The sequence below is a fragment of the Phaethon aethereus genome, assembly GCF_964289735.1.
Source record: "Phaethon aethereus genome assembly, chromosome: 3".
In the NCBI taxonomy this organism is placed as follows: Eukaryota; Metazoa; Chordata; class Aves; order Phaethontiformes; family Phaethontidae; genus Phaethon; species Phaethon aethereus.
Genome location: NC_138576.1, coordinates 65,501,226 through 65,528,445, shown reverse-complemented (window position 1 = coordinate 65,528,445; position 27,220 = coordinate 65,501,226). Strand labels below are relative to the sequence as shown.

Genomic DNA, 27,220 nt, shown 5'->3' with positions numbered 1-27,220 from the left:
CTTCCTCATCTTTTCCCTTCAGAATTAGGGCTCAGCTTCTTCGGTTTTTACTTCCTCGGCCAGAGAAAAAAAAGATCTGAATGACATATAGGCAAATTCAAAACACTCTTTAGAGTCTTTCCTGCTTACTTGACCCCAGGCTTTGCTCTGGCATGCCAGGCAGTCCTTCTGCAGAAGTCTTACTCAGACTGTGTAACACTTCTTTTTTTTGTCTGCTCATACATTTAAAGGATCTTCAGCAATTGAAATTGTGGTTTGAATTAAGAATCTTCCTGCAAATCAGAGTTTCTTACCAAAACAAATAATTTTCAGGGTGAGTTCCAGGAATCCCACAAAGAGAACAAGGTATGTCTAGGGTTGTCTATATCACCAGTTCTTGAGATAATAATTTGGCACGTGCAAATGTGCAAAGACCATCTAGGAGGATTTAACAACTGTGTGCCTTTATGTGAACAAGGCTATTAAGGCATATGCTTTGAGAGTTCCAGACTTATAGAGTGTTACTAGGCAGTTTTCTGTGTTTTGTACAGTTGCGTGGTCCTTTTGAAGAAACAAACGTTTGTGTAGCAGTTAGCAATTAAGTTGGTTTTAAAGGAATGTAGGTATCTTTCACAATGTATAAAGTATAGAAATGAGTTACTTTCATAATGAACTCTGGAGAAGAATTTCCTGTACTTGAATATTCAGATCTCAATAATCCCCTTTCTCTTACTGATTAGTATATAAACTTAGCAGTTGCTGCTTTTGTGTGAATTTTGTGTTATTGGAGATGCAGTATGAGCATAGTCAGTAGTGATTTTAGCTGCTGCTGTTAGTCAGACCAGAGAGGATGGTTGATGTAATTCAGCTTATATTTTAAAATACTGCAGTTTTTATCTGTTAGGCACTACCTGTGTGATGATGTGAAAAAAGCTCTCATGTTATTGTATTAAGTACTTAATCACATTCTATTTCATGATACTATAGAAAATATTTAGTCAAGTGGTATTTCTGTATTAATTCTGAATTTCATTTTCATTAATATTTTTGTTTACATCTTTAAACTTGCTGTGTAAATATTCTTGTTTGTAAAATTCCTATACAAATAAGATACAGTCTTATCCAGTGAAGCTGTAACTTCTACTTGCTGGCTTGACACTGAGATAATGTAAAGTCTTACTTTCTTCTAGTACTGGTTGCAGTGACTTGGGTTGCTGACTGACCCTTGGAGAGAAGTCTGTTCTCTCCAGGATATCCAGAGTTCTGGAAATGTGGTTTTAGCCCAAAGCAGGGCACAGCCCATGAACCTGCCTGTCTTGGTCTTCTGTCTTTTACCTCTCCTCATATCAGGTACCACTTTGTAAATGAAAGGGAGTATTGGCTCCTAATGCTGTTCTTTGCAAACAGTTTCCTTTCCATGCTTACTTTTTTGCCTATCCTCCATCTAAGACCCAAGGAAAAATATGTCTAGAACAGATTGGTTTTCAGCCTTTTGTCAAGTGACAATTCAAGCTTTCTGACAGGGTCTCCTGTAGTAGAAGGCGGCCCTTAGTGGCCAAGCCGTCTTTCTTTACTTCCTCCAAAGTAGTATAACATTTGGTATCCACATATTTGTATAACCAGTGTAACTTCTACTAAAGTACTTGCATGGTGGCTTAAGACTGAGGGTATAGCAATAGTGATACTTTCTAAAAAGCATTCTAAAAATCCACTGCCGTGAAAGTAGTAGCAGGTTGCTATTGCATTCCAAGAAAACTTTGCAGACCTTGTAGGTGAAGGAAACTGAAAAATCAGCATCATTGCAGATCCAGTTGGGCTCAGATTTCAATGTGTTGCTTTAATGTTGGACTTAACTTTTCAATATATTTTCCTCTGTAATGGATGATACCAATATTAGCTTCAAGTGCTTTTTCATATATTATTTATAAGGAAGTATATTCAGATTTTGTTACCAAAGTTGCTACAGGCCATTACTTTATTTCTGTATACAGCTGGAAATGAATTAGAAAGGACTTCCTTATTCATACATGTTCTAATCACTGATATGTATAAAAATTCTTCTTCGAGTAGTTTGTTCATAAATAGTCTGAAAACTTGAAAGTGTGTGTGCACAAAAACTCACATGTGGTAGGTTGGTTTCACCACACACACATTCTCGTGAAATATCTGACCAATCTAGTTTCTGAACTACAAAATGGAAAGTAAACTTGGGAATGTATTTTAAAGACATAGCCTTCCATTTCTGAAAATACAATAAGTGGCTATGAACCTTTTTTTTTACTCCTTTGATTTTAGACCATGTTAAAATTTTTATATAATGGTTTCCTGATTTAGTATCTGCCAATGGTCCTGCATTTTTCAGACTTAATAACATATGAATTGTTTGGCAATGTCATGGAATTTTCTGGTAACATTTTCTCAAAATTAGTATTGAGTACTGGCTGAAAGGGCTAATTTAATTGAGAAAGTAGGCTAGGTACAAAGTAGTGGCTATTCTGATCATGATAAAAAACTGAAATACCAATCTGACTTATCTTTTCCGGTATATTGCATGTGATGTTGCTGGTGCTATTTTTCCTTGAATGCAAGTATTTAAAAAATGCTACATATGTTCTTCAAGCAGTTAAAAGATTCCCCCCCCGCCCTCCCCCCGCCTCCAGTCAAGAGTTGATTTGACATTATGAGGCTACTGGGTAATACAGAAACTCAGTAGTTCATGCACTAACTGGCTATTTTTTCTTAGCTGAGAAGACTTTGCATTGCAAAAATGTTAATGGCTGATTTTGGAAAGTATCTGTGGTACTGTAAGCATATTTTGTTACTTACATCTTTCCATTTGTAGAGCAACAGGCTTATTTGGTTTAAGTAACTGTGGGTAACTAGCCATTGCTGAATTTCAGTTGTGGGAGGAATCATGCAGAGTAAATTACTTTGTTTTCCTTCCTTGTATAATTTTCATTTTTTGTCTTCTATCCCTAGTCAAGTGTGTTTTTCAAAGACATGAATAGACCTCTTGAGGTCAGTAGGTACTTGACTTCTAGAGTTACAGATAGAGCTAAATTCTATTTAACTGTATTAATAAATAGAATTTAACTGTACTACATATTTTTAGTAAACAGGTAAGCATAAATTCTGCTTAAGAGCTCCATTTACTCTGATTTAGGGAGGATAAGTTAATGCAGAAGTAAAAATATTACCAAGCCCATAAGTGAAGGTTGCTACTCCAGTGCTGTGCATCCACAATTCTAAAGGACTGCAGTTTCTGTATTTCATTAAGTATTTTTCAATAGGGTAACACCACAAGCTTTATTTAATATAATATAAAATAGATTTCTTCTCAAATTTAATTTAGTTTGTTTGCTTTTAAATAGTCCTGGTGAGCTTAGCAAAACTAATAATGACTTTCTCAGGATATCTGCAGCATTAGAAGAAAAAGAACTCTTATTAATACAAAGTATGCGTCATAGTCTGCATTTTCCTTACATCTTTTTTTATCTGCTATCTAGAACTTGTAAATAATATTGCCAATCTGATTTCAGAATGCTGATGATAATCTGTGCAGGCTTATTGATGTTTGCTGTAGAGTCACTTTCTGTTCTCTAAGCTGTAGAAAGAAACAACTGCATACTATAACCCCTGCTCATTTTCAGTTGTATCTAATGTCATTATGATGTAACGTTAGCGTTTGTCATAAATTAGCACGTTCCTGATTAGCATGAATTCAATAAATGTTCTTTACTTCAAAAGAATGCTTGGGACATGTGCTACTACTTGCATTGTTTATATATGGTACTGTAGAAACTTAACATTTGCAAGAAAAATGTAAGATGATGGTTTGATAAGATTACTCAGAAATAATTAGGTGGGTGTGTAGGCTGCTAAATGTATTTGATTTTAATCTCTAATTAAAAAGTTGGATTTTTTAATTGTTTTTGTGATGCAACAGTTTTTACTTTATATATTATACCTATTGTAAATAGGGGCCAAATTCTGCCTGTTCATTGTGCCTAAGTACAGGGTAAATGTATTGGTATGAAACAGTATTCTCCTTAAAGCCAGTGACAGACTATCTCCATAGTTCCCTCTGGAGGACTACTCTTAAGATTCAGAGCAAATACATGTTTGTGCCCTTGTACACCTTGAACCAGGAATGAAAATGGTGGCTAACCCTGAATGAATATCTCTATGCATTCTTTTGGCTGACGGTAGATATAATTATGTTGTGGGATATGGCACTGCCAGAAGCATAGTATTTTTTTCGTATTAGTGCTGTCTGATTCCGAGGTCCCTTATATGAGGATTGGAAAGTATCTCTTTGTGGATCTACAGGTGTGAATTCAAGCCTTGCTCCATTCCACCGCTCCAGTGTTTGCTTAGCTCTGCTGCAAGGGTGTACTTGGTCATTTGGGCTGGGGAATCAGAGACGGGCAGCTGCAGTAGCTAGAAATAACTGTACTAGTCCTTGGATAAGAAAGTTACTGTGTTGAAGCACACTAGACCAGTTGTCTGTCTCAGTTTAGGAAGACTGTGACTGACTCACGGTTTGAGAAGCCAGAGTTCCTCTAATACCTGGAGTTGGGGCATCTACTGGAAAATCACGTGCTGGTGTGAAAGAAGCTTGCAGCAATATGTGTGGAACTGCATGGTACTGAATTGTGCAACTCCCCAGAGTTACTCTTCTAGATAACTGTTTTTAATACTGGCATTTAGTAAACAATTGGTTAAAAAGCTAAATATTGCATACTTTTTTATTCAAAGTTTATCCTTCTATGCAGACTCTTTTGTATGGTGTAGTATTTTGAATGGCAACCACAGCCTGATCTATTGACGTTAAGTTCCCAAGTTACTTTTATTTTCTTAGTTTTCGAGTTTTCAGTGTATTAATTAATGGGGATGGGGAAGGGAAACAAAAAGAAGTTATGTTTTTCCACCTATCAGCACAGCTCTGTTTTGGCTTAATTGGGGGTGGGAGGGGGTGTTTGTTTTGGGTTTGGGTTTTTTTTGTCATTGCCATCTAGGTCAATCTCTCCACTACCTGGAGGAGTGTCCTCTGGCAGCAGTAGAGCTAAGGCTTCTCTGTCTCTCATTTTTTAAGGGTATGTAGCATGAAAACAGCTCTCATACCCAACTCGTAAAATAAAGTAACAGAAGTTTCTCTATATAACTTATAGAAAGTAAGACAGTAAGCAGAGAGGGATTTTATCTGTCCTATGGATTTTGTGTTTTGATTTTAAGTGGATATACTTAGCTTAACAAGTTGGAACCCCACTTAGAAATTGAGAATGACATTGAGGAGGGTCTTTTCCAGATACTCTGATAGAAGAAAAAGGTGGGGAAAAGACAAGGAGAGGGCTAATAACATGGGCTCACCTGACGTTGAGTAGACTTCTGTCAGTGCAGAGTATATTAATCTTACCAGTGTTTGTAGAAGTCCTTTGCATTCAGTAGTGATGCTATCACAACACTTTTGTATATGTACTTAAATATAGCATGTGAGAATCATCTATTTTGAGAATATACATTTTAAGTGGCTTGCAAGATATGGGCTCTCAAGAGAATTAACCATTTCCTTTGGTGGTGTATTAGTTACAAAGAGAACGCTATTTTAGAAAGAATGCTAAAAATACTCTGTTCCTTGTCTCACTTTGAACTGTTTTTGAATGTAGCTTGCTTGCTCTACCTTCAGCCACATGTGTTCCAAAGTAGTTTTAAAAGCTATGATACAGCTTAAACTTCATTGAAACAGTTTTCAATACACTTTGGTCTTATCCATTCTCCTACTCATTTTGGAGTATGTTCAAAATCATAGGTGCTAGACTGTTAGGTAGAGCAGAATTTGAAGTGGGTTTTCACTGTTAGCATTGGATATTATTAAAACACACGTTTTGCTGGTAAAACAAAAAGGCATGCATGTGTTAAGTGGGTGCATCCATTCCTTTAATTTTATGTGAACTGCATCTGAAAATGTTTGCGGTGGGTTTTGAAAGTATTTGTGATCCTGACTTTAAGTAAAGGAAAACAGGTTCTTATCCAATATATAAACAATCTTTTTATTTAATGAATTCTGTTTGATCTATTAAAGCATAATTGTTGTGAGGATAAAGCCTTTGAGGGAAGATTAATATATATTTAGATCACTACAAAATGATCTTCTTTCTCTTATATTATACCTAACATGAAAAATAAAATTACAGAAAGAACTGAGTAATACTGCTCTGAAAGCTTTTAAAAAACTCAAAACTTTCCTTTGAAGTCAGAAGTAGAGATTATACTGCATACTAAAAGATGTTTTGGTCACAAGGGTTACACTTTTGAATAGGTGACTGTGCTGAAAACATAATTCTGTTTACTGGGAACAGTTTTAAAGCCACAGAAGATGAATAGGAAAAAGACTGAGCTGATATACACATACTCATCTCATATCTAAGTTGCTGTTTTTTCACCAGTGTTTGTTGTTTATTTTGGTGTATTTTAACTATGCCATGTTGCAAGAGGCCACAATTATAAATAAATAAATTACAAGAATGTCTGCAATAAGACATACCATTTCCTAGAGGCGTAGTTTATTTTCATGTCTTTCAGTATTTGTTTGTAGGTTTTTTAGACATTTGTAATTAGTACAAATTTAAAGTAAAAATCAATTAAAATAATGTGGAACTGGAATAGGTAAGATTTTTTTTTCTCTCTGTATGCTTTAGAGGGCTTCATCACAGAAATGTCTGAATATTAACTTTTTTCAATTTTCTTAGTTATTTATTTGTTCACTGATCTTCTGTGATTTTCTGAGGGTTTTCCAGGATAAACTTTTGGATCATTTCATTAACTCTAGATTCCATAAGACTGGAACCCTTGGGGATTTATGATGCACAAATACCTTTATTATCAAGAGCGTTTCACAAAGGGAGAAAAAGCATTCTTTTGAAAAGTTAATTAAAACGTAAATTCTGTAATGAATGTTCTCTCAGCTTCTATTAAAAGAGGAATTTTTCACATAAACATTTTAATATTAGGTGATTGTAGGCACTCCATTAAGATAATAGTGAAATTGTGACTCCCTACAAGGATCTTTTTCCCCGTTCTGGCTCTTTTGCTATTAATTTAAAACAAGTATAATAGCTAAAGAAACTGTTATTTAATAGGAAATATTCTTAATTATTGCAAGTGCTATTTTGGGGCATTGTTGCTGTTATCATACAAATTTCTGTGTAAGTCTAATCTGTTTGGAAGTGAACTCATCTACTTCCTGTCTTTTTCAGCCCAAGTGTTTAGAATTTGATCAATTCACACTAATGTGCTTATCTAGAGCAGAGGGTAGTTCTTCAGTGAAAGCACGCAATAAAACTGGGAACTTGGTAGTATAGACATGCGTGTTGGACAGGAGAACAACTACTTGGTTTCCATCATCTTTTTGCTTTAGTTGCAATTATACTGGCAGAGAATATATTGCCAGAAGTGACTTGGGAGCTAAGGATAGGCTTTCAGTTCACTGTTCAAATTGTACAGGAAACTAATACAGTTTCAGACTCCCTCTCAAGGCAGACAGCTACATTGTTTTTCAAAAGACACCAATTCTTTGGCAGGCATTTAACTAAATCAGCACATCCTTGGACTCACAAAATAATCACAGTGAGAGGATTATGTGGACCATAAAGAAGAGCTGTCCTGCTGTTAAATTGTGTTAGTGTGAAAATTCTGATTATTTGAGAAAAAGCAGTAGCATCTATAATTTTGAGACCTCTAACATTGCCTTTAGACATTAGCAGTAGGTTCTTCGAAGAAATAATTTATTCTTCTCATGTAAAATTCCATATAAAGGAGACCACTGAAGAATCAATGCAAACTGATAGGGAATACAAGAGCTCAAATGTTAATACTTTCATAGGGAAGATTAGATTCTCAAGACATATGGGATTTTAAAGGCGAAGACAGCAAATGCTGTTAAGAAAGAAGATTGTTGGAGAGTTGAAGTAAACCCTCTGAATCTCTAAAAATGCTTCTCCGTTATTGATTCTGAAGCATCCTTAAGATAAGACAGTCTAGATTAACCTGGGTGTTGTTTTATTTCAGATTTGACCTTACAAGGGATTTAATTACCTTTATATAAGCTTAGGCTAAGTGAGAGTCCTAACAGGTCATAGTGTCCTTTGAACTTCATTTTTGGATGAAGTGGAAATGTCCTTCTGCAATCCTGACCTCAATTTCAATACCTCACTATAGTAGTTGAAAACTTTGCACAGCATGGATTAGACATAACCAAAGCAAGCGCTGCTGAGGCTGTCACACCTGCTTGGTGTCATTTACATGCTTCATCAAGCATGGAACCACGTCAAGCCAATAGCTGTGTAAAATTGCTTTAAAAGTCTACTGTGTTGTTTGAGAAAGCAGGGATGGATATTCCCTTGCTTGCTGAATGGACCTTGTTTTGTGAAAGAGGAAGATTTGAACAGTTTTGGGGGGTTGTTTTGTTTTTAGTATGACTTTTGAATGCAGGAACTACTAAAGGAATGCTTGATAACCGAAAACAACTGACGGGTAACACTAAAGACTAGTTTGAGGTAACCAATAGGCATGATCAATACGAACAAATAGCATTGGCTCTGCGGTGCATAGAATATTTGGACCCAAGTGTGCTGTGGCCTGTTTAGTGTTCACACCTCAAGCGAAGTAGTAAGAATTTCCTGCTTGTTTCGGAAGAAGGCTCTAGTCATGGAAAACGCTAAGTCAAAACCAGTGCCAGCTGCTAGAATTCAGTACAGTACTCCCGATATCTTTGAGTTACACACCTGTTTGTTTCCTATGCATGCAGCAGAACAGGTTTGCATTACCCTTTATTCAGGCTTAATTGGAGATATCAGTCTAACCATAGAGTTTTCACCTGACAAGCAGCTAAGTATAGAGCCTGCACAGGAGTACTCGCATACATAAAAATACAGTCCAGAAGTACTTTGAGGTAATATATCTTTTCCTTAGGAGAACAAGAAAGTCAGTGATGTTACTGATAAAAATACAGATTTTTTTTTTTTTAATTAAAGTTTGAAGATTTTTCCAAACAAGCAATTGTTTTCATAATGTATTTTATACAGCTTTTATTTTAGAATGTGAACTGGCACAACACTACAATGCTGAAATTGAAAATCCTATGGTAGAACACTTAGCTGTCTAAAGAAAAAAAAAAATTATCATGCAGACATTTTATTGTCTTGAGTTTGTTGTGTTGTGGGGTTTTTTTATTCAAAGAGTTGATAGGACACTTGTATGCAATAGTGTATCCATATGTAGTATCATATCTGTAGCAGCTTGTTTTATGACTGTATAAGTATGTAGATAACAATATTAATAGGAGTAATATCCCCACTAACTTTTGGTGTTAGTGCTGAACAAATGTTTTAGCAAATAGCTTATTTTTAAAAAAGGTAAGCTTCAGGTCTACTGTCTTTGAGTATGGGTTGAATTGAGAAAACAATTTGTATTCTCATCTCTTTCCACTTCTGAAAAGAGGTGGGAAAAAGTAATAAAAATCAAAGTAAGCCTTTCAAAATGAAATATTTTAGAATTTATACAAGTTTTTTTTGAAATTATTAGGATCACAAATTTTTTAATTCATACACAAAATTGAAAAAGCAATTATTGCACTTATTTAGGATTTCTCCCAAGTACAAAATTATTCACCTGCAGATCTGCAGGAGCATGGTTTAACTACGATTGTTTGAGCTTGCAGCTTTTCTTATGTTTAGAAATACCTAAATATCTTAATGATTAAACATTTATGAGTAAATCTCCTGTGAAAGTCTAAACCACTAGGCTTTGGAAAGTGTATTGTAGGTGGAGTTGTGCAAGCTTCCTTCTGGAGCTGTGCCAGTACATGGGAATCCGAAAAGTCCTCTTGATTCAGATACTGGACTCCTCAAGAGCAGGCTTTTGGAGTGGCAAATGAAAATAAATTTTCAGAATTTATTCCTCTCTGAAAACAAAAGTTGTTTCAAATCTAGTGTCTCACAGAGAAAATCCAGTGAGCTTAATTCTGTGTTGTCTGACATCTCTATGCATAAGAAACTGTTCTCCAACGAAGCAGTAACATTTTTCACTGTCATGTTCAAGAATTTTCAGATTTTTGTATCTTCTCTTTTTAAGATGTTTTCTTAAGTATACAGCTGAGGAGGCCAATAACAAAAAGATAAATCCATAGATGATGAAAGGATTTTCCTGAGCCTAGTAGTTAACAGAATAGTTTGAAAAGAAAAGAATTTACAAGTACTTGTTCAAATGCACTATGTAGAGAGTGAATAAAATAAACAGCAAGATGTGTTGTGATAGGGACTCAGATGATCAAAGGGAACTACTGAATAGGCGTAGTTATTCTTTCAGATAAAGTAAGGAAGTAATTCCTTTGAGAGTTTTTGTGATCATTTCTGTTGGAAAACTTTGTATGCATTACTCAGAAATTCAATGGAGAAAAGCAATACAGCCTAGATAATAGTGTCAGCTTTGAGCACGAGGTGGCATGTGGACATAGCTTGAGCTATTTCGCCAATTCATTTGAATGGAAATATTGGATTAGTTAACCTGGTGTCAGGTCTGTTAGTTAAATAAACCCTCCGACTGTTCCTGACTGAAGGATGCATAGTTGTAACTGAAAGATGATGCTGCTTTTCATTAGAATTTTGTCAAACATATCCTGCTAATATAATGATTTTAAAATAAAATAGTTTATTCGATGGAAAAGGATAACAAGCAGAAAATTCACAGCCTTTTCTTTTCACAGGGTGTTTCAGCCCAGTAGGAAATCCTCTTAGCCGACCACTATTGGGTAGACTACAGACGGTAAGGAATTCTATCTTTGCATTTTTTTTTTTAAATTGATGTTTAACTATAAAAAGTAATTTTTTCACAAGTTCTCATTGTAAAGAGGGTTTTTTTAAATCCTGTCTTTATTCACAAAAGAGGTATCTTCAAGCAAATAACGTATAAATTGTTCAATCAGTATTTTAATGTTCTCCATCACAAGAAGCTCTATAAATATTTACAGGATCAACTGTTTTGGAAAATACTAAATAGCAGCTAATTTAAAATATTTTTTTCTGAGGGTTAAATTAAGGTTTTCAATATTTTTGTTAGTTTTTTCAGTTATAAATGCAGTAATTTATATGTTATAAGTGCAGGTAAACTGAGTAATTGATATCAAGAAAGTAGCATATTTGCAAATGACAGAGTAATTGAAGAGGTTTGGAATAATTTCAGGAGATAGAGTATTTTACATGCTTCTGAATTGTTCTTTTTTCCTTTTTTCTTTTCTTTCTTGATTTTATCCCTGCAGGCTTTACTGCAGCAGCTGTGTTTGCATTTCTGTTTTCTGTTTGTACATTGCAGGTTTCAATAAAGTGCAGCTTGGCACAGTTTTGTTGGGTGGGTTTGTTTTTTTTTTTTCCCCTCTAGGTAGATTATAGATTCCCATGCTCATTAAATATTGAAGGACTGTAATCAAATAAGGATTGTAGTCATCTGAAGCCTAAGGAAGTAACTTTACTGTGTCTACAGACAAATTAATTAAGACCAAAGACGACTACATTATTCTTAGCAATTAATACTTTTAGAATAGTTTTAGTTTAGCTACTGAATTGTCCTTGTACTTCTGTTTCCTGTAGACTAAAGTGGTACAGTTAGGTGTCCTGAGCTAGGAGTGTGATGACAATTAATTGGACCAGAGAACAAGAACAGAAATACGACAGTGCTGACAATATTCAATTATTTTATGCTATGTCTCAGCTTATTTAGTATTTAATTTAAAACTTTAGTTACCGGGGTGAAGAGATTGTATGACATTCTTGGGGAAGGAGAGGATTAAGTAAATTTCTAACCCTCAAGTTCATAAGGAAAAAGGAAAACAATGAAGCAACTGTAAAAGCTCAGATTGATGTTGTAAAATGTATAAATGTTTTAAATATTATCTAATTTTTAAGCCAGTTGTGGGTTTTTTGAGCACTGTAAGTTTATTTCTTATTTTGTCTCCTTGGAAAAAACCAAACAAAAACATAAAACCCAACAACAAACCTAAAAGGTAACAGTCTCAGGACCCAGGCTATTAGACACTGAGGCACAGATTTACTCAAAAGACAAGAGAAGCTTTAACGCTCGTTCCCCATGTCTTTAATGGAGTGTTTGCAGAATTAACCCAGTTTCTCTCCCATTCAGACAGATAGCAGGTATAGGCAGGTGGAGGGGAGAGAAGCAGTGGTGCTGTGCAGCATCCAAGAAATAGATGTTTGTCCTTCACATCATGAAGTCTGTCACTCTAACAAGAAAAGGAGGGAGGGTGGCTTTGGCCTTGAATGCACAGACATTGGGGTTCACCCCGGTCTGTGTACTGTCTGCCTCAGATTAATCTTAGAAAAGCTTGTTTTCCAAGTGTAGCTTTTAAGAGTTAGTGACTAATTAGAAGTGGGACTTATTCTGTATGTTTATTCTGTTACGATGAAGAATGTATTTACATTTAAGAAGCATAAGAAACCACTGGTAGACTTCACATTTTTCCATATTTTTTTCTTTAAATTTTGATATTGTGGTATTCGATATATTGTTGTCCAATACTGAAATTTTTTACAGAAAAGGCAGTAACGACATAATCACTTGTTCTTACTCAGTGCTGCTTCTCATAAGGGAATGAATGCTTTCTAATGCCCAAATCCTACTGGCTGCTATACATCTGCATGAATAAAAGCAAAACCTCCATTATCACAGTCACTGAAACTGCCCAATTAAAATGAAGCCATAAACATTTTAATTAGTGCTATTATCAGGAATCGGTGACACTTAATGCAGCAACTTATATATCAGTTTACTCTTACCTGCAAAGCTGTCTTTTATATTAATATCTTAAAACATTTTTTTTGTTTGGTTTTGTGCTAGAAATGTCAACGCTAAGTGGGTTAGTTATGCATAACCAGCGTAATATTCCATTGACTAGAACTCTGCATTGACTGCTGGATCTATTTATCATCTTCTGAGGGTGTTCCTTACACTGAAAGCTCCTAACAGCTTTGTTCAACCAAAATCAGTGTGATGCAGTGGGCTTTTTCAGCAAGCATTTTGTTCCTGTTTCTCACAGATGGTCTGTCTCCCAAAAACACCAACTCTTCAGAACATAACTATAGCCCCATGTCTGTTCTGATGCAAGAAAAGGATTAACTAGTTTCCATCTTGCATTTAAAAAAAGGAGACATTATTAATGTGTTAAGAATGATGTATTCATACACTTCAGTATATCTGTTGCTTTTTGGGAATCCTGAAAATGTGGCTTAATCTTGTGAGACAACATAAAAAATTATGTTTCTAAACTGAAAGGCCGGTAGTTTTTGCTGGGTGTTACTTGCAGTGTTGGCACTATTTGGGAAATGGCATGGCACACCAGAGGCAGCTCTGGTGCCTTGCAGTAGCTACATTTGTGGTAGGCAGCCATGGCAATTCCCCGGTTCCACTAGAGGTAGGGTGTGTGTGCAGCCCGTGACATACTCAGAGTACTTCTTTAAGAGGAAACTCTTTGGATTGTTGATGCCTTAAAAGTTTAACGCAGTGTCTGAGAACATTCAACATAGTCTCAGGATGACTCATGGATTTTAGCTTGTTATTTCCAAACAGCTCGCTCTCTTCAAGCTCTTCTTACCTTGAATGTTTGAGAGCATATAAATACTTTATTAAAAAGAGAGAGAGACAGATTGAGACACAATAATGGGGCAATATGAGTACCTGAACTAGATACCTAAATAGTACTCCTAATAATTCTGATGAATCATTTTTGAGCAACAGGAGGCACTCCCATCCCACAGGCTAAGCACATTGCCTGCACAGTTCTCTTAACCTTGAGAATGGAAAATGAGAATTAGCTGAAACCTGTAAGGCAGTGCTAACTACCACTAGACCACTGAACAAGCCACAGACTCTGAACTGCAGCTCCGCCAGTTTTTGTCCAAAATTTGTTTATCAAATCAGGCAGTTACATTTTTATTCCCTCTCCCCATGTATGTACATAATTATTCAGAACTCTTAGATGTTCTGGTAGATGATAAGAACTGAGTGCAACTGTTTGCTTTTATACTGTGTTCATCTCTATGTACTGCATGTGTCTGTAACTACTGTAGCAATACTGAAACAATCTAGAGACTGGATGGAACCTCTGTGTTCAGGATAATCAGTGATTTCTTTCCCATTTGGAATAAGCCTAAGTTAGGAAAACAATGTTGAGGGCAAGAATCTCTGATCTACAGAATGCCATTTATTCTGCTGAGGATTGCAGTAATGATATTCCTTGGATCACCCTAATTAAAAAAAATAAAAGGAGCAATACATTTTAGATCTATGTTCTAAAAAAGCAAGAGAAGAGAAAGAAGTTCATGCAAAAGACAGTTAAAGGAGGCGGGGTCGTAAAATACAAAAGAAGTGAAGTATGATGGATAGAATTTCTCAAATTTAAATGCTGTTTATAATGTGGTACAATCTGTTATGGGTGGAAATGTTGTTTACTTCACTAAGCTTGCATTTGATTCTTCTATTTTAATTGCTGTGTAATATTTCTATTCTGCATTGTAATTTGTATCCTTTGACGCACACAAAATCTAGGGGAAACTGGTTTCCCCTCTGTGAAAATAGGCCACTGAAAAAAAATTAACACCAGCAAAGGACTTCCATCTCTTCCTTTGTTCTAGTTTGTTGTTCCTCTGCTAATTTTCATAATTTTCCTGTTTTAAATCATCTTTCAACTGAAGAATTCTGTTGTTTTACAGAAATCAAATTTTGTAGGTACAGGCACATACTAATTACTGCATTCTATACCTGCTATTCCTTTGACTTTGTTGGAAATCTGAAGAATAAGTGGTAAAGATAGAACAATTAGAATTAAATGGAAAGTATTGGTTATTAAGACCAACCTGAAATTCTCCATTATATGAAAGTGGCATCTTTTGCATACTGGTTCAGAGGTAAAGTTCACTGCAATAACTTCTTAAACATCTACTGTAGTGTTTGCAATGCAAAAAAGCTTATACTGCATAGTCATCAATGCCCTGTCATCCCCCATGTTATCTTTAGTGTAGTGTGCATACTTGAAAAACTCAGTATCTTTTTCTAAATATCTACATAGCAAATATTACTCAGTGTTGCTTAACATCACTTCTGCTTTTTCTTTTTTTAAAAAAATGTTTTATTACAGATAATTCTTACTGTTTTACAGTAGACAGGAAAATACTCAAAATATTTCACATTGAAGTTTTAAAATAATTTCTTCTAGAATGATGGCTGCTTGACTGCACTGGGTGTGAGAGAAGGAAGCAGTTGTCCACTTCGGAAAGAGACAGTAAGTATTATGTAATTTTTTGCAGTATCTTGTATACCTGTTACCCTGTATCTGTGCTTTTAAAAGCACATTGGTTTTTTTAAGCATGATCCCAAAGATTTTTTTTGCTACCCTAGATTTTGTAATTCTTACACATGTTCATAACCACCATAACCACATTACTGCTGTTTTTGTGTCACTCTTAAAAAATAATTTTGTAAAATTGCGGTGAATATAAATTTTTTTTTATTGAACTTGGACCCAGATAGAATTTAACGCATCTGAATGTTACACCAGAAGAAATTCCATTGCTTTGGGCATAGTTGTGAGTGTTTCGTATTCTTCTTTGGTGCAGAGGTGCATTTCGTGTGTCCTCTTACGCTCGTTGTCTGATCATATGTCTCCAGAGAATATAATGGCAATTTCCACATTTCTTTTAAATTGTCAGGCTTGCTCAACCAGTCGTATTACAGGGCACATTGGTATTTTAATTTTTTATTTCGGGGAGACAGACAGTGGGACTTGCTTGATCGGTTTGAACTGCTTGTTGGCAGTGTTTCTGTGTTACTAAATTTTTGTAATTTTTTCCAAAAACCAAAGCATTTACACTAGAACTATCTTACAAAAGACACTGCAAAAAGAAGTATTTGTTGCTCTGCCTTTCATTGTTTTTCATGCTGCCAAGTAATTAGTGTTACATTCCCCTTTTTTTCTTCTTTACCTTAAGTGACCTCATGATTTTCCTAGTGCTATCACTAAGGAAACCATTACCACTTAACTGAGGTGGTCACTGTTAGAGCAACCCTTACTGGACGAGATTATGCAAGCTTCCAGTTCTGTGTTGTTTATCTATGGTGCTCTTTAGTGTGTTTTAGTTTGGTTCTATTCTAAAGTTCATATTTCTACATTGTCAACATCACCTGTAATTACTGTATTAGCTTTCTTAAGGCTGGGAGGAGAGTTGCAATAACAGATGATATCTTATTGTTTAGCTTCTTTATGTAAGTTCAGGATTACTGAATGCATATTTAGATAAATTTCCTGTCTACTGAGAACTATGCTGATACTAATTCTTTGCTGACCAGCTCACAAATTTCCACATAGAATTTGCAATGGTGGAATCATTTCCATCTTTTCCCATTCATAACTGTTTTAATCTGTTTAATTGATCACATGGAAGTATGAAAATACAAGTGGCCTTGGCAATATTTTTACACACATAACTCACAGGTTATCTTGTGCAGAATAGACATACAAATATAAAAAGCACTGTACAGTTCAGGAGTCTCAGAATTTAAATTCATGCATGAGTAATAAAAAAAGGAAGTGTTTCTCCAAATCCCTGTCTTCGTAGTAACTTTGCTGTCTCCTTCAATCCCCTATAACCTCCTATCACTCCTGACAATTCCTGTTTCTGAGCTCTTTACTTACAATTTCGTGGAGGGTTCAGAGGTGAAGATTATATGTAGGGAAGAAATGTTCTTTGTGTAAAATAGGTCATAATTTTGTTCTTCACTTATGGTGAGGGAAGTGAGCAATTCCCTTATTCTTTCAGTTCACTTGTTTTCTTTTCAGTCTTTACTGCTCTGCATTCATCAGGACAGGTTTTTGTTTGTAGGGCATAGGAAATAAATAAGAAATTACACTAGACATTTTCATATTCAGAGTAGAAAGCAGGCTTCTGGTAATGTATTCTTAGTATGCATGGTGCTGACCACTATTAGTACTTCTTTCCAGAAAGGTATAGATGTACTGTATTTCACTGGCAAATTGATTCATTATGGGAAATGGAATATAAATGAATTTTTGGCAGATATTTATAAAATTGTATATGCAAATCCTTATTTATAAACACAATAACAAGAAAAAGTGGAGTGATCAAAGCAAAACTTCGCAATGACATTTTTGCACTGAATTTTTCCTTCGTTAAAACTGTCATACTGTTGAAGTATTTATTCGAACACATATGCTTCCACAAGCACACACAGAATGGGATCTGAAGGTGGTGTAACAATTCTGAGAAAGTGAATGTATGAAGTTTTTTTTTTTCCTTTTGCTTCACAAGTAAATTGCTTATAAAACTAACAGCTGCTGTTTTGAAGCTAATCTTAGTGAATTGAATGTTCTTAACCATTTCTACAATCCCACAGTCCTTTATCTTGCCTCTCCTGCTGCTTTCCCACCACCCCTGATCCCATTAGCAAAACTTGAGACAGCCTCAGCTTTTACCAAAGTGCAGCTTTGGTTTCAGCTGCTTTTCTGCAAGAGGAAGTGAATGTTGCGCTTTTTTCTCTGTGGCATGGTTGTGATAAAGCTGTGGTGCTCTTATCTCTCTTTTAGGTAGTGGCTCTTTATGACTACACAGCGCATCGATCAGATGAGCTAACCATCCATCGCAGTGACATTATCCAAGTGTTATACAAAGATAATGATAACTGGTGGTTTGGCAGCCTAGCAAATGGACAGCAAGGCTATTTTCCAGCTAATTATGTGGCTGGTGAAAGTAAGTTTACTGCTATCTTCCTGGTATACCGGTGTGGGTTTAACTGATGGTCCAAGATTTTACCATGCTGAACTGCTTATTGTGTTGAAGATACGAATTTATGTAGCACGCAGATGGCATAATGATGACTTATCTTGATGCAGAAATTGTATAAAGTTAGTTAATCACTTAGCAAGTTGACATACCTGACTTAGGAAGGTATTGGCACTTAATTAAACATTCCAGCTTAAAAAGTACTTAATTATCAGTCAACTGCATTAATTCCTCATCTCTTCTTACATATGGTTCATGCCCTACCTTGGCAATGTTTTAGGACACATCAGAGCATTTCACAGACATCTTAGGTTTTTCTTAGGCAGTCTCTGTGAGATCTAACCAGTTACTTTTGTAAAAACTGTTGAATTTCCCCCTACTCTATGGAGACTGGTAGGTTCCCAAATAAGTGGATTTCATTATGAAGTTTTAAAAGAACAGTAACAGTTAAATCTCATATCTGAGTACTGAACTTGCTACCAGGTCCTTGTCATTAAAACAGTTTTGAGTAAACTAATACAGAGAAACCTAAATGAATCTGAACAAATAATATAGGAGGCATCCTGCTGAGTCAACTGATGTAAAGATGCTCAGTGTCCTGACAGTTGTTAGTATTTGACTTATGGACATAGTGTGTGGTCGCATGCTTAATTTGCTTTCCTAAACTATCAAGCTATCAGTTATACTGGTGTTTAGAAATCTTTTAACCCAACATTTCTCAAGAGGCTTTCCCCCATTTTCTAGTTCCTCCCTCTGTCTTTCAAGTGAAGTCTGGTATTTATGCCTTTTTCCTAAAAAAACTTGGATATAACACTGTGCTAATTCGATGATGGTAATTAAAGTTAGCTTAACTACTGCCTTTCCTCTTTGTCCTCCCCTTTCACATCCTGTGCATTTTCTCCTTCCTTTCTTCCTTGCAAAATAAGCCAGAGAACAGTCTGTAGGAAGGGGGGGGGGGGGGGAAAAAAGAAACACCAAAACCAAAAAAACAATTGGTTTATGATTTTTTATTTCAGTTGGTGACCATCTTATTATTGAATTGAAAGAAATGCATATGATACATTTGTTAAGTATCAGCTGCATTGCTGTCAGTAACAGAACAAGACTCTGTTCCTAGTCATGTAAATGTTTGATTGTTTTTATTTTATATAATTACCTATGTAAATTATCTATATATAAATACATTCAAATCTAAGCTTACTAATATAAATGAAAGTTAATAGGCAAATTTTGATAAATTCTCATACAAAGTTTGGCTTCAAACATTTTTCACTTGTTTCAGTTCACATCCCATTATTGGCTAGATTGTAATGTCATGGTTGTTCACATAAAACAGGTACTTTCATAATTCTTTCATGGCTCTCATAATAGTGAATTATGGATTCTGTTTCCAGAAGAATATGAAGAACAACCTTCAGGATTAGTACCAGATTCTACTCCTCTCCTACCTGAAGGACCAACAGGAGCAGAGGAAGGTTCTCCAACACTACATAAGGTAATAATTTGAGGAGGGATTGAGAAGGATTCTGTAAGTAGTGGTGGAATATGTCCTTTGTGTGCCAGGTGGACTGTATTAATTTTTGATCCTTCTTGGAAAAATTTCTGATGTGTAGACCTCATTCCAGGCAAGCAGGTAGGTTTTCAGCAGATGTCTACCGTTTGTCTCGTGGAACCAGCTGTTCCGTCATGTAGCAATTAAATATTCTGCCTGCTCTTGCATCATTGTAATGACTGGGAAATCTCCCATTGATTCCAAGGTTGACAGAAGTATCTCTCACAGCTACCTGATGTAAATAATGGTTGAAGAAACAACATCGATTTCTGAAAACTTGACATACTTTTGGCCACTTGACTGTCATTCTTGGGATATGCACTGCCCACAGACTCTTCAGGTTTTCTGCCATGAAATTTCCTCATCTATCAGGTTGCTTAGGAAAAAGCTGTGATATTTTTCTCTCAAGAGTTTTTCAGTCTGTATAATAATATCCTAATTAAAGATATACAATGTGATCCGTAAAGCCTTATTACCAGACCAGGAGATATGCTGCATCTAAACGTGCTTACTTGTCAATGGATGTTTCTGTTTAAAAGATGCTGATGGTTCTCTGATGTGAATGACTGCGCCTATCCTGTAGGTTGCTCAGGAGGGTGGACTATAGAGACTTCATAGTTAGTAGCAAAGGAAAGAAAGGCTTTTGTCTTGACTATCTCTCTTTCCATTCCCACCATATATACTTACATTGGGTTGCAGTTGCATATGGCATTATGTTTACATATCACATACTATATTATATGCAGAAGCATCCCTGTTTCTGTGATTTTAGTTTAACAGTCAGAATACACTATGTACAGAAGAATAAATAAACAGCGATCAGTTTTTCGGCAAGAAAAAAATAGGGGGTTGATTTTTACTTTTTTTTTTTTTTTTTTAATCTTTAGAGATACTGCTATGTGCAAAGCAGGCTAAATGATTCTCACTTCTCCAGACAAATAGAGATTAGAAACTTTGCATAGCTTATGTTCCTCTTCTGTGAAGTAAGACTGATGATTGTCTTAAAACATGGGATACTTTGTAAGCAAAAAAAAGTAATAGAAACTAGTTCCAATAACTATTAGAATTTAAGAATTTTTTAAATTCCAAAATATTTGTATCCTTCTTAAGTGCTTTCCACAGCTATTTACTTAGTCAAATGGTACTAACATAACTACTGTAGAAGTTACTTTTTTCAGGTTTCTTTCAAATTACTTGACTTTTCCACGTACCTTTCTAAAATTGAATCTAATTTTTGAGTCTGATTTGCAAGACTCAAAACGTATGCTGTGTTGCTTATTTACAATTTTTTTCTTTTTTCAGATGATTTATCTAATCTTTTTACTGCATTATATATATTGCAGTGTTTAAGATTAAAACACTCAAAGCTACTTCTATTAACCTTTTTCTGTGTAGCTTCTGTTTTTAATAGGTGAATAGAGATAAGTAGCATTTAATAAATTATTGAGTACAGATTAGTCACTTGGCAGTCTTGTTGAAGCCAGCTGTCTTGTTGAAGCCAGCTACTATAAGTAGAATTATTAAGTGTTTTGTTTCTAACTATACTTTAAAAATTTAATTAATCACTACACTGAGCAGTAATAATTAATTTGAAGTATTTTTTACCTCTTTGTAGCTGAGAAACTCATAGCCAGAAACTCATTGTCTAAGACAGACAAGTGTGCATTACTTCCAGGTACTCCTGTAAAGGCAGACTGGAACAAATGTAGGAAAAATTACAACATTACTGGAAAGCATGACGATTTCTTTAGTCTGTTGTCTACATTGCTGGAGGCAAGGAAGGTATCCCAGAGGGAATATGTTGCTATACTCATGCAGTTTTGCTCATACCCAGGTTAGAAAAGGGAGAAGTGCTGAGATACTCATTGTCGTTAAAGACTTGATCGTTGTTATCCACATCTTTTTTTTTCTGTTTTAATCTAGTAGGAATCTAGTTGATTTACTGGATCAAAATACTTGTATGTGCACTACCTAATGTTACTAACATTTACAACCAGTATTTGTTATTCAACTTTGTGAAAAGTACTGTTTTATGAGTTTTGATTGCCTATATTTTCTCAAGTGTCTATGGTTGACATATTTTTCTAACAATAGTTTTTTATTACTCATAGCACTTTTTAGTAACACTCAGTTTTAGTAATATTTTGTCAAAATATTCGTTACTTTGATTCAACTGGCACTTTGAATTAAATTGACTGCATATTTCATAATAAGTTGGAATTTTGTAAGAGTCTATGTAGTACATACAGATATTCAAAAGGCATGATGAATAAAATGTGCAGTAACAGTTCAAAACCAAGCAAACACGTTGCTTTTTATCTTGCACAGCATCCAAGGGCGCTACAAAATCATAAAGAGTCCAGAGAAAAGTAATGAAACATTTAAAAGTCCTGGAAAAAACGGCGTAAGAGTATATACTTACAAGATTAAAATAGTAAAGAATGAGCAGCAAAGAGAGTGTTTAAAACAGTACATGATGTAGAGAGGTGAATTGGATGCCCTCTTTTTTCTTTTTTCTTTTTGTTTTTTTCCCCCCTTCTGCTCTAAAACAAGATCAGGGAACATTAAGCTAGAATGGAACACATCTGATATTGGTAGAAGGAAATTTATGTTTATGCCATGCGTAGTTAACCTGGTGAACCTAGCTACTACAAGACACTACTAAACTCACGTGCTCAGGGATTTTTTTTTTTAATAACACATTTTATGCTGAGGTAATGGCTGAGATTGCAAAAGCATCTAAATGACTGGAAAACACAAATCTGTCTGATTTTTTTTAAATTTCAAGTTATATAAGCACCATATAAATCACCAAGAAGATAGCGAGTTGAATCAAATGATGAATCAAATCTCTGTGTAAGACTTGCAGTGCCTTGAAGTGGAATGGTTTTACAAAAGCTGCAGAGTGCTACATAGAAGAAACAAATTATCATTCAGCTGTTTGTCATAACGAAGGCAAGTTTTACAGCACTTTGGCTTTAGGCAATACCAGATACTTCTGAGACAAAACTGCTAAGACGACCACTGAGGGGGCTGATCGGTTATGGCAGTTCCTGTGTTGCAGCAGTGACACAGCAGCTTTTCTTCCTATTCCTTTCACTTTTTTTCAGTGTTAGAGCTGATGAAAGCAAATGCCTATTTCTTTTACATGGGAAATATTAAACATTCATTATTTTGTAATATCCTCTGATTTATTTTTTTCTGCTTTGACAGAAAATGAAGCTTTTTTTTTTTTTCAAATCCAAAAATATTTAATGACTAATTAATTAAGTTGTTACTTAAGTTGTTACCACAAGGAGGAAAATATAACTGAATTTTTTGTTTGTGTTTGTTTTTTGGCCAAAAGCATGTTTTCCCAAATCCTTACTTATATCCAAGTCTGATATATATTGTTCTTTCTGGTTTTTTTGATGAATACTTAAATAATTAGCTCTGTTAAGACTGCAAAAACTCAGTTACTGTGAAAAACATCATAGCAGTTACTCATGAGATTTTGCTACCATATGAGACTAAATAGGGCACTTAAAATGTAGAAGAATATTATGGTTTTAATTACTGAGAATACCAGATAGTCTAATTAAAAATAGTTTTCCAACTGCAGATATTATAAATGCATATCTAGCTAATCTTCAGAATTTTGATGAGTGAATAAAATGGAATCATTAACATTAGAAGAGGGTGTAATACTCAAGATCCAATATTAATCTTTGCAAATAATAACAAAAAGTTGTAGTTCAAAGAACCTGCTTTCAAAATGCTTTCTACCATCAGCTTTGCATTCATAACATAATAATTTTATGCAAACCTTGTTTTCCTGCCTTATGAGTTACTTAACTCCTGAGCCACAAAATTAGGTCATAGTCATCTTTAATTACAACATACATCTAAACTGCCAATAGAAATTTCATGGATTGAAGTTCTCACTGCACTGATGAAGAATCCCCCGAAATACAGATGGACTTGTCATCTGGCTGCTCCAGTAAATGTGCTGTTTTCACGTTCCTTAAACTGAATGCAGAAAAGACGGGAATTGAGATAGGGTTCTAAGAGAAACCAGAATTTGGGTTTTGCAAAATTGTGGCAAATCATTGACATTTCAAAGTCACTAGAGTGTCTCCTTTTTTGGCCAGAAATGTTCTGCTGTCTATAAAATCTTTCGACTATGTTTTAGAAATTAAGATGGCCTACCACTTGCTATATAAAATACATCTAACTGGATTCTGAATGTTAAGAACTCAATTCTACATTATGTGAGAATAGTGGGAAGTAGTAATAGACAAAAACAAAACAGTAGTTTAAAATGTCCATTGAAAGTGTTAGAAAATATTCTTTACAGCATATTTATCTTTGTAAAAATGATGTTAAGGTTTAAAATAATGATCGTAAGCATAGAAAGAAAAGGGTTACCTTCAAGAACTACATTATTATTGCACAATTTGGATAATCTACCCAGAGATCATCAAAACTTGATTCCATGTATATTTAAACAAAGTTTGGGATTATCACTTTACATAAATAATTCATATTCTCACTCTTCTTCCCCTAGAGTAGGTTGTTGTCAGACTTTCTGAATGCTTAGCCTAGCATATTTGAAACTAACCTGTCAAGCAATTGATGCTTTTCCCCTGGGCTTCAGCTCTTTCGATGTGAGTGTTTTTCTGGGTTCAAAATCTATTTATTAGATGTAAAAATTTAAAAAGCATAGAAAACTTGCTCAAAAATGTTTCCAAAATTACTAGCTAGAAATTTTTCTATTAGTTTCATCAAAACCTTCCATTTTATAGTTTGTGCTATTTCTATTTTCTCCTTTAATGGTGCCTTCCTTCAGGTTACTGGGGAACACTTCAGTGACTGATTAACTTTTAGGAAGATGTGATGATGTTAATGAAGGAAACATCAAAGAATTAATACGGTGCAACTCTTCCAGTGAATAGAGCTGAAGAATTTCAACATGTCATGAAGTTTGTTGAGTTTCAAGGTTCGGAGAGGTTGCAGAGCCACAAAAATGTGATATTCAATTGAATTAGAATGTATTGTAGGGAAATCTGTAATTCTGGGCTTCATTCGTGCCTAATGTGATTAAAGATCTCCCTTTCTAAAGGTATTGGCATCTGGGCTAAAAGAAACTGTGCTTTTCTAGAATCAGTCAGCAAAGCTGCTGTGTGGTCTTCCACATAAACTGTTGAATAGGCATTATAAAATAGAGACACCTTTGCGAATCCTACTTTTGAAATAGTAATTACTTTGTTCTTGAAGAAATACTTCCTCTGAAGGAAATGTTACTATGGTACAGTCTATGAGGAATAGACCATGTTCCTTAAATGTTACCCGACATTAACATGTTTTGCCTTTTTAGTTCTGTAGTTTCCTATTTTTTTAGATATTCTGTTTTCCCTTTAAAACGTGGTCTGACTGTTCAAGTTGAATTACTCTTAAGCATGTGTGGTGCTACTTTATTTGTAAGCTGGTAGCTCTTTCTTTTTCAAGTCCAAAACCACCTCTATGCTTCATGATGTGTTTTGTCTCAAAATATGTTTGCGCCTGCGTCTATAGTATTGAGTCATTGAAAGAAAAGGTATCTGGTTTACAAGCAAATTAATACCTATTGGGGAAAAAAGAAAAGATGACATGACATCCATAGTCATTTGCTGTAAGTGACTGGTCTGTTTAAAGATAGGAAGAATCAGGCTGAGCCCCTGAACTGATCAAGCAGAACCAAAAATATTATCGAGGGACATTTTTATTATTAAGATAACTCTCAGGAGCAAGCTAACTTCTCTGTCCCCGTTGTTTTCTCCTTGGGTCCTCATAGCCTTTTTCTGAACAGGATTGAACTATTTTTATGCAAATTTTAATGCAAAGCTGTAACCACAGATAAATTCCCAGAGGCCAAGATTTCAAGACTGAAAACAGCTGTACTGAACTATAGTGCTTCAGTCTGAAGTATCTTGTCTCTACTCTTCCTCCTCTTTCTTTTGCTGTCCCTCAAATAGTCATCTAGCTGATTTGATTTCTGAGATGCAATATTTGTCAGTGTTGAGCCACGACTACGGTTTTTACCCACCAGATTTCCTGCTGGTCTCTCCTAGCCCTGAACAGGCCCAGGATTTTGCAGTTTCAAAGACTAGACAAGGCAAAGTCCTCTCGGCCTGTGGCTCTAGCATTCATGGATGGAGAGGCTAGTGAGTGTTGGCTTAGTCCTAAATACTACAGTGGTTTAGCTGTTTTTTATGGGAAAGACAGAAATTCATGCCAATGTCTCTGTTGCATACAGAGCCACAGTTCTGCTAGATACAGCTAAGCTAATACTGTTAGGTACAAGGGTTACAATATGGTGAATCTGGTTTAGATAGGCTTGTTCTTTAAAAACACTAGAGAGGGCAAAAAAGCAATTACAAATTACTGGCATTTTAAATAGGAAGCTCATGGCAAAAGAAATCTGTAATTCCACTAGCAAAGCTCCCTACCAGTTGTTCATTTAATGGTGAAATGTGTGGAGGGGTACAGAATACAAGGGAAGAAAATTAGGAGTGTGGTGTGGTATCACAGCATTTCTCCCAAACTTGACTCATTAAAACAGTTTTGACAGGAGGCATCAACATGGTTCTGGGGAGCTAAGTACATTGCTATAAATCTATTATCCATGGACTGTGTAATAGAACACAAAATACAAACTTAATACTGAATTTAACATCCTAAAGGCTAGTCTGAAAAGACAGACATGTTTGTTCTTGCCATCTGTGATCCAACGAATCTTTAATTAGATCAAGTTCTGTAGGAACAACTTCTATGGGCGAGTTGCCTGTGCAGAGTAGGCTATAGAGCAAGTGCATTTACCTTCATGGCTTGAATCACCTAAATAGATAAAGTTCCTGGCTGGATGTGTAGTGTATCTCTGGTTCCAGAAAAGCAAATTTTGAGTGAGACATAAGGCCTATGACTTGTGTTGGCTTCTGCCCCCCATGAAGATGAAACTACATGGGTAGTTACAAGGTATTTCTGAACAGCCTGGAAGAAGGCAGAGAAAATAATCTGTCCCTGAAGACAGTAAACTCAGGAAGGGTGCTCAAATTTCCTTACGGGAATTCTTGCAGTAAGTATGAGACTTGTTAGAATTAGAAGGGGTTCGTTTATACAGGAAGTAAGTTGCATAGAGACCCACTTAATTACACTAGAAATTAGAGAATTTACTTAAACTCTTCCAGGTTTGGTTGGTTGGTTTTAGCCCTGAATTATGAAGTAACCTGAGTGATTTGAACTGCATTTGACTGAAACTTGTAGGGTTAAAAAATAGGCACCTTTCTCTTGTTGAAACTATGCAATAAAATGGCATTTCAGCATTCTCTCTTTACTCATGCAGTAGCAGAAATAACTTAATTCTTTACAGACGATCTGTATTTTAAGCTTACTTCAAGCAGATTCATAACCTCTTGTTTTCACACATACCTGAAAACTGTCTTTTATTTACAAGTAGTTTTTGGGTTGGTTTTTTTTGTTTGGTTTGGTTTGTGTTGTTTTTTAAAGCAGGGTACTGTTTCCTTGTTTGTAACCACATAGGAGTTAACATTTCATGGCTGATAGACATTCTTTTTCAAACGAGGTATATTCTCTCCTTATTCAGGAAGCTGGTGGGTTTTCTATGTACATGTGTTGGCCCCATTGTGTGTAGTCTTTTTACTTTCCTGCTTTTTTTTTTTTTCTCTTTTACAGATGTCACCAGTCATCAGTAAGTCAGGGGACCTAAAATTTAGCTCGGAGCATGACACAGAGAGAGACTCACCTGCAACACAGTAAGCCAGAAATACTTAGAACAATTTGCAGTGTTATTTCT

The 27,220-nt window shown here is 35.3% G+C and overlaps 1 protein-coding gene across 1 annotated transcript in view; it reads left to right on the top strand.

The window, feature by feature from the left end:
* AHI1 (Abelson helper integration site 1) overlaps positions 1-27,220 on the top strand; it is a gene marked incomplete at both ends in the record, with an annotated part of 91,111 nt that overhangs the window by 60,228 nt on the left and 3,663 nt on the right. Inside the window, 5 exons of the mRNA XM_081998536.1 lie at positions 10,742-10,800; positions 15,257-15,322; positions 17,642-17,804; positions 19,232-19,332; positions 27,100-27,179. Of these exons, the coding sequence (XP_081854662.1) occupies positions 10,742-10,800; positions 15,257-15,322; positions 17,642-17,804; positions 19,232-19,332; positions 27,100-27,179 (469 nt within the window). The remainder of the gene's footprint in view (positions 1-10,741; positions 10,801-15,256; positions 15,323-17,641; positions 17,805-19,231; positions 19,333-27,099; positions 27,180-27,220) is intronic.